Source organism: Malus domestica, chromosome 15 (assembly GCF_042453785.1).
Source record: "Malus domestica chromosome 15, GDT2T_hap1".
NCBI classification, from domain to species: domain Eukaryota; kingdom Viridiplantae; phylum Streptophyta; class Magnoliopsida; order Rosales; family Rosaceae; genus Malus; species Malus domestica.
Genome location: NC_091675.1, coordinates 30,457,011 through 30,465,175, shown reverse-complemented (window position 1 = coordinate 30,465,175; position 8,165 = coordinate 30,457,011). Strand labels below are relative to the sequence as shown.

The 8,165-nt window shown below is 37.7% G+C and overlaps 1 protein-coding gene across 1 annotated transcript; it reads right to left on the bottom strand.

The window, feature by feature from the left end:
• Positions 1-1,060: 1,060 nt before the first annotated feature.
• On the bottom strand, positions 1,061-3,355 carry LOC103401545 (L-type lectin-domain containing receptor kinase IX.1). The gene has a single exon (XM_008340261.4). It carries the CDS (start codon positions 3,329-3,331, stop codon positions 1,259-1,261), a length of 2,073 nt encoding a protein of 690 aa, XP_008338483.3. The 5' UTR covers positions 3,332-3,355; the 3' UTR covers positions 1,061-1,258.
• Positions 3,356-8,165: the final 4,810 nt, after the last annotated feature.

The following is an 8,165-nucleotide window of genomic DNA, read 5'->3' as shown; positions in this document are numbered from 1 at the left end:
TCAGACTACTCTTGGAACATCAACTTGGGATGGAAAATGTTCAAACGATAAAGCACTTTCAGAATTTGATGATAAAGTTGCTCGGGTTCAATTTTTCATGGTAATTTTTTGCTGTCTAGGCATCACTCACTACGCTCCAATGGATTAGGCCATTAATTTTGCGCGCTCTTCTTGTTCTATCCAACTAAAGGAGAACAAACTTGTAACTCACGTATGCTGTCTTTGGACATTCTACAGCGGTCATATGGAATGGACACATCTGCCGGCCAAAGTCGTCAAACAATGTTACCACCAATATATCTCACACTGGGATTTAATTCAGTTATAATCTGGAGAGGTACAAGTGTTAGTACAACATTGCTTCGTGGTGGTGGTCCAAATTAAATTACCAAAAATTTAAAATATATGTAGTTTGTATAATTTGACCACCAAGGTTGAGCTCCTATTGCAAATGATGCCAGCTTAAATTAATGCAACATTTGGCAATATTTTAGAATGTTTCTGATAGAATCAAGGCAAAGGAAGGAACAGAGCGAGTGGTTCGATTGAAACAACATGAGGACTTTGTCTAGAAACTGGACCAGGGCAATAAAGTTGGGTGATAGTTTACAATGCTTCGACCATATTCTATTAAATTCAAGCATATATGATCAGGTGAATAGGTCAAGATAGTGTTGGTCGCTCCTTAATTACACTTAAGTTTGATTTTCTTTTATTCATGAATTAGAGTAGTTTAGAGTATTGTATATCCAAAAAGCAAAACTATTAAATCGGACATTATTCCAATCTTGCACTACACCAAATAACACATAGTGCTTAAGCAAATCAGATAAAATACGAGATGCTTCAAATATGAAGGACTTGCGCGACACGATTACACCACTATCCTGGAAAAAAAAAATATTAGCTTATTTTTTGTCCAGAAAGGACAAGTATATTAGTAGAACGTAGTTCTTGTTATAGTCTCAAGAAAGATCTCCATAACATAGTGCAAAATAACTCAGTAGAAAATTATCATAAATTACGTGATATATTAATACAAGTTCAAAGCTCAAATTGATATAAACTATATGATCAGCCGTTCGTACAACTTTATTTAATTAACAACATAAAAATAACTTACCAAATATTTAAGTCAGCCAACTCTTTGTATAAACGAAAACAATAGAAAGCACAAGAATTCCTGCTCTTAACCATGGACAACAAAGAAATCAAACAAAAAGTAAAAAGAAAAAAAAAGATTAATAGAGGCACATTGCTACACAGCGGTTGTGCGCGAATTCAGTAGAGCTTTCGAAGAGCCGGCTGACTGTGATGAATTATAGGTAGTGCAACTGCTACACGAACACTGAGTTCGATCTTTTACTGATGATCCGGTGAGGTTAGACGTATAGGAGAACCTACACATACTCAATGCAGGTGCAAAGTACATTGGCACTGGCAACTTTGAAGGCAGGCTTGGCATGGGGGCTTCGAAATTGAGAACATTAATCACTTGCCTAATAGAAGGCCTAACGGTAGGATCAGGATGGCAACACCATAACCCTACTGTCATCAAGCACTCAATTTTCTGCTCATCAAATTCCTTATTCAATCTTTCATCAACAGCTTCAAGTATTTGGTCTTTTCCATACAAATCCCAAACCCACTCCACCAGCCTTACCCTACTTGGTTCTGCCTTTGCTTCGACCGGCCTTCTTCCACAGCTAATTTCTAGGGCAACTACCCCGAAACTGTAGACATCGGATTCTTTACTAGCCCTTCCATCTGTCACACATTCTGGGGCTAGATACCCCATGGTGCCTGCTAATACAGTTGTTTGCGACCCCAAACCATGGTCTACAAGCCTTGCAAGCCCAAAATCTCCAAGCTTGGCATTGAAATTGGAATCCAACATCACATTACTTGACTTTATATCTCTATGCACAACACATTGTTCCCACTCCTCGTGAAGATACAGAATTGCCGATGCTAAGCCAAGGGCTATTTTGTGCCTTACTGTCCAAGTTAGATGGAGCTTCTTTCCAAACAGATGGGAATCAAGGCTTCCATTCGGCATAATTTCGTAGACCAGAAGGAACTCACCTTGTTCATGACACCAACCGATGAGCTGCACCAAGTTTCTGTGCCTCAACCGACTGATGATCCTCACTTCCGCTATGTACTCCTTTTTCCCTTGCTTTGATCCCCTAGATACTCTCTTCACAGCCACTTCTGTTTTTGACTCAGTTAGCAAACCCTTGTAGACTCCTCCAAATCCTCCCTCTCCAAGCTTGCCTCCCTCAGCGAAGTTGTTTGTTGCGTGATTTAATTCACGGTAAGTAAACCTCCGCGGTCCAGTTCCCTTGTCAAATTCATCATCCATAGATATATCATATGCCTCATTTATCTTCTTAGCCCTTTTTCTCCAAGAGATGAACCAAAAGAGACCTAATCCACAACTCAAAAGACCGAAACCTGCCCCTAAACCAACCCCAATTCTTATTTTTCTTTCTGCTTCATTATTACTACTGATATCCAGGGTGGAACTAAATGACCAAGACAGAATGTTGTGTATTTCCACCCATGCACCCGTGGCTGCAGAGAAACCGACACTTACCAGCTCCGGCAACACCTTCCTCAAATCAATTATGTACGAAACACTACAATCTCCAGCGCTGAACTCTGGATTCTTAGAATACGTTAGAAAAACACTTAAATTTTGGGAGGTGGAGTTATAACTTACCCATGCATTTGCTACTGATCCATTTTTTATGGTAGTTTTCCACGAAATGTTGGCTACTGAGACAATGGAGTTGACATTGATTCCTACATGATCAGGACTTGGATCCCAACTGTTTTTAAAACTGTCAAACTCCACAGCAACAATTTGATTCTTGGTTGAGTTGAAGTTGGAATTGGAGCTAAATAGAGCAAGGTATCCCCCAGTTGAATTTTCTGGGATTTTCGAATCCAATGGTGCAAGGAAGAAAGATATGCCATCACCATAGCGTGTATCATCCAAGGCTTTCATGACAAAGGTGAAATGGGTTGTGAAGTCGGTGAGCCTCCCCTTGCTGGCATCATAAAGACGCACGGGTTCAGCGAACAAGGCACGGCCAGCGCTTTCAGTTAGCGGACCATCAACTTGATTCTTTGTGAGCTGAATGACTCCTCTTGATGGGAAAGCATCACCTTGGTAGGTGATATCCTTTGTGTTTGTATCAAAACTGGAGATGTTGAAGGAGAACGAGTTGACATTTTCGAGTAGTAAGAGGAAGAGAAAGAAGTGGAAGAGAAGACAGGGAAAAGTTTGTGTTTGGAGGTGTGAAATTTGTTTGAAGAGAGCCATTGTTCAAGGGTCTGCATTCAGAAAGAAAAGCAAGAAGGGGGAGGCATGCTTATTTAGTCGGAGAGGCCTAGGCTGAGTTGAACTATATGCTTGTCCTGATTCAAGACTTGTTTTTCAATCAACCAAGTCAATTCCATCAAAAGGATACTCTTCTCAGCTCTTTTTCCTCAAATAATATATCACACAAATTATTGAAGAACATTTCTAATCATATTTTCTTTACCACAATATATGTGTGTGTGAGTGGGCGGGCGCACTTTGCATTATGGTCTAGTGACCTTATTTAGCTAAAAGATTTTAGATTTAACTCATCTGAATGACGAGTTAGAAATCTGCTGCTGGTGTGGAAGCCAGACTTGTGGCCAGGGGGAGGCTGAAATGTCTTTGTTAGTCTTTCGACTCCCGGAAGGGATGAATAATTGTGACTTGCCACCAGTTGTCCTCTTTTTTTTTTTTTTTTTTAAAAAAAAGATGCCTAATTATTATGGATTAACCCCAAATGTCACTCTTAGTGAAAAAAATATATATATTGTTCTTTAAAAAATATAATAAAAAATAATAATAAAAAAAATAAAAAAATAAAAAGTTAACTGATGCTTAAGTTGATGTATCGTGTGACGGAAATTGAATAGAAAAAAATTTTACACTGTCCTTACTCAAATTCTAAACTACACAACATGTTACACCAAATTACGTGTGCATACTCCAACTGCAAATTACTATAGTTCTATAATCATATTTTCTTCAATCCTATCATAGCATTATTGATGTCTTGTTACGGTCAAATGTTATCGGCTAATATTTCGAATTATGATTACTCTAACATTACTTTGGACTAAAATCAACATTAGCTACATCAGACGGGACACGTAACCGTACCGTGACGATTCATGCAGGATTTTAGTGTTTTGTCTGTATATTTGGCTGGGAATGTGGGTGCAGATTTTAAAATTCATTGTTGTGATGTTTGATGGTCGGCTTTCTGGTTTACCGAGTTATCTATAAGATGATAGCTGCGTTTCATTCAATAAGAATTGGTCATGAGTGATTAACTTAATTACGCCTTCGATCGAGGAAAATGACTTTGTAGCTTTCAGTCGGACATTTTCATTTTCTATTGCTCTCTATCTACTCCAACTCAAGGTACTTGGAGAAGAGATCAGAATTAAAGTAATGCAAGTATTTGACAAAATAACAGGACAAAAAGATGAAATGTTTTACTAAATAAAGATCAAACAAAATTTTGCGTTGAAATCTTCTTCAATGTACATAAGGAACATCGCCGGTTGCCGTCCAAAATGTATATTTTGAAGGGACTATGCATAGTTGTTGAATTCTCAAGAAAACGAAACCATCTTTCACATCATAGACTTTTGATTTGGCCGGACAGACACATGTGGAAGCACACGAAAATTTTAAAGAAGACGATCTTAACTACCACAACAATCCACCATTTGTATAAAGTTATACTTTAGCATCCAAGTGATTAAGAATGATAATGCTGTGAAATTCATGTCATTTTTATAATCACTATAATATATAGAAATCCATATGGAATTCTATGATTATTTCTCTTTAGAAGAAAAAAAAACATTATATTTATATTGAGTCTTGTTCTATAAGCTACACCATGTAAACATGCAATAGAGATAGAGTAGTAGTGGACATTTGATTTCCTTCAACAACGTCGAAATTCGTAGTATTTTTTGGGAAAGTGACTCGATTGATGAGATTTGATATGTGTTGTTTAGGCTTGAAATATTTGTTTTGGGTTGAGAAGAGATAAATCAAGATGGACGGTCATGACACTCGGCACAATGGTGATCCTTTAGGCTAGGTGGCTTTCTTTGCCCAAAAATGGAGGATTCGACTGAGTCCTAATGGTCAACTAAAAGACATGCACGGTAGAGACACTCATTTCCTTTAAGTATCTTTATCCCTATAGTTTGATACCAGATGGAGTAATAGTGCCACGAGATGAAGTAACTTTGCTTTTCAAATGCATAGTTAGGGGCTATGTGCACAGTGTTCTAAAAATCGGCCTAGGCGCTAGGCAGTGGTGTGCTGCCAGAATTTATGCCAAAGCGTTTATAAAATCGGGCAGAAGTTAGTCGGCCGCCCTGGGCGCTATCTAGGCAGTGGTAGGCAGCGATTTAGGCAACCTCGTCGGAGCCTCGGCGTTTCTCCATTTCGCTGCGATCTGACAAGAAAAGAAAGAATGTAGTGGAAATCTCAGCGATACATACAAACCCCACTTGGTTGTTGAAAGAACCACCTCAGATTTCTTCACAAATTGAGATGGAAGCTCTGACGATGAGAGTAGCTTGTGGAGGTGATAAGAGCTCTGATGAAAAAATGAGGCTTGATTCTGAGAAAAAGTAGAAGACGCAACATCTCTTTCTTGAAGATTGAGAAAAGGTGATGGAAACGAGGTTTTGGAATAAAGGAAGTGGAAGGCTGGGCTGGGCCATTTTATATGGTTATAATTTTATTAACTTTTAAATTTGGGTTAATAATAACAGCCCATTTTAAGTATAACTAGGTTTTGTTATAATAAGTTTAATTAAATTAATAAATATTATAAATTCGCTTAGTCTGCCTAGATACCTACCTGGGCGCTTAGCCACTAGGCCTCATGTAGCAGCCCGACTAATGCCTAATGTTTTTTAGAATCATGATTTTGCAACCATGATTTTTCATGACCGGACTTCTGAAGTAACTGTATTAGGATTAACCTTACTCCGGCCCTAGAAAATCATGATCCCATAACACTCATCTAGGGTTCATCTTTGGTAACGCAATTATCTCATACTTATTATGTTGCCCACTGCTTAACACTTATATTGCTCACTAACTTGACCATTAGAGAGCCTTTGACCAGCACACCCACCCTCGGTTTTTGGCTAGCTCATTGGTGTTTTTTTTTCCTTATAGGTTACTCGGATTTGTATATCTCCACCTTCTATGACGGTGCACAAATTTAGTCCAACAAGTAGTATCTGTTGGTATATGGTTCAGCCCATAATGAATGTTATAAATTATTTTGGTAAGCAAGTGAGGTGCCTGGAGCATGCTAGACAATTCTAGCATGTTATTAAGTTGGTGGAATAAGCTACAGAGTAGTAGCTTCTGATGTGGTAAAAACTAATACACAAATTAAACCCTATTAAGATAGTCATAGTACGCGTAAGTAGGGATCGTTCTAGGCCAAGGATTAGTTAGGGATGCTAATCAACACAAATTAAACTTAAAAACTGAAAACTAGACTCAAACAACTCAAAACAAGCAAAATTGACTCAAATAATACAAAACTAAGTTAAATTGACTAAAAAAAAGAACTAGAGGGTGATTTGGATGAAAATTATACTAAGAAGACTCAAAACAATAAAAAGAAACCAGTTTGGACATATTCTAACCTAAAGACACGAATTATAAAGGGGAAGTTGGTTTTTGACGAATTTGAAGTAAAATTACGTACTTTGCAAAAACAAACTAAATGTAATACGAAATTGGGCGAATTAAGGGTGTAAGGCTAGCTAGAGGGTCATTCTCCACACATGACACATATGCATACAAATCAATTTCCAGTTATTATTCCTGTAAACCATGAATGACAATGCCCCAAATTAATCGTAAGAAGCACAAATTAACTTTTAGATTTTCCTAAATTCATTGAATTGGACTCAGCGACGCGACCAAATTATTCTTATCAAGTTCCCTACATGAACTGCATAATAGAGATACATATCAAAGATCATTAAGTTCTCTGAAAATCATAAGCATTGACAAGGCATTCGTAACTATGAAATGCATGATACTCCTGCCAAGAGTTTACTTAACACAATCATGACTAGTGACTTTTACTACTTGTGAATATAAGTTCATAAAGATTAGGTGAAATTCCCTTATATCCTAGCATCAAATTCATGCATGCAAACTAAGTAGGCCTCCGTAATCAACACACAAAAACATGTTATCAATCAAACAGATAAGTAAATTGCATTCACGATTTACGAAACAATAACTGGATGTAATCAATTCATATCACATATATATTCATGGCTTTGAATTCACCTTTAACTAAAATGAAATTAGTTCCATATGTTCATCACAATTGAAAACCAAATTAAACTAAACATTGGACTAAAACTAAGGATAGAAAGAACCCAGAAATGCTCTAGCACTCCAATGACAAATTTGGCACATTCCTTGGCTACAGGGCATGACGCAAGGCTCTTTCTTCTCCTTGCAAGCTACGACACAAGTCTTTAAAAACCCTCAGAAACCTGCGGCACTCTTGTGTATTTTTCTTCTGATTTTTCTCTTTTGCGTGTGGTGTGTAATTGTGGTAAGAGATGTGTATTTATAGGGTTAGGGTTTTGGTACAAAGGTTGTAGAGAAGAAGGATTTAGCATGACAGATTCCTAGGGGGAAAGGACTAGGGAATTCGGCACAAAGCTTCTAGAAAGGGGTGTTGTGGTAGGAAACATAACTTCTAGAAGGCTAGGTGCGGCACTAATTTAGGGATAGGGTCTAGGTGATTTAATGTGAAATTGTTCCCCCCTTGCTACTGGAATTAAGGTAGGATAAAATTAGGATAGGATAAGATAAGATAAGGTTTGTTTGGATAATGTTGGATAAGATAAGGTTGGTTAAGATAATGTTCCTTCCTTTTAACTGATTCCTTATCTTATTTGTGTTGACTTTATTTTCTTCATCTCATCAGCATGTTCCTAGCCTCTTGAACTTAAAAAACGTCCATCCACCTTGCTCCATGCATATGCTATCCATTCTTGGCCCAAAACTGCTCCAAAATGCTCCAAATTGCGCTTTC

Coding starts and splice junctions, on each gene's coding strand:
- LOC103401545 (XM_008340261.4), bottom strand. CDS start 3,331: ATGGCTCTCTTCAAACAAATTTCACACCTCCAAACACAAACTTTTCCC.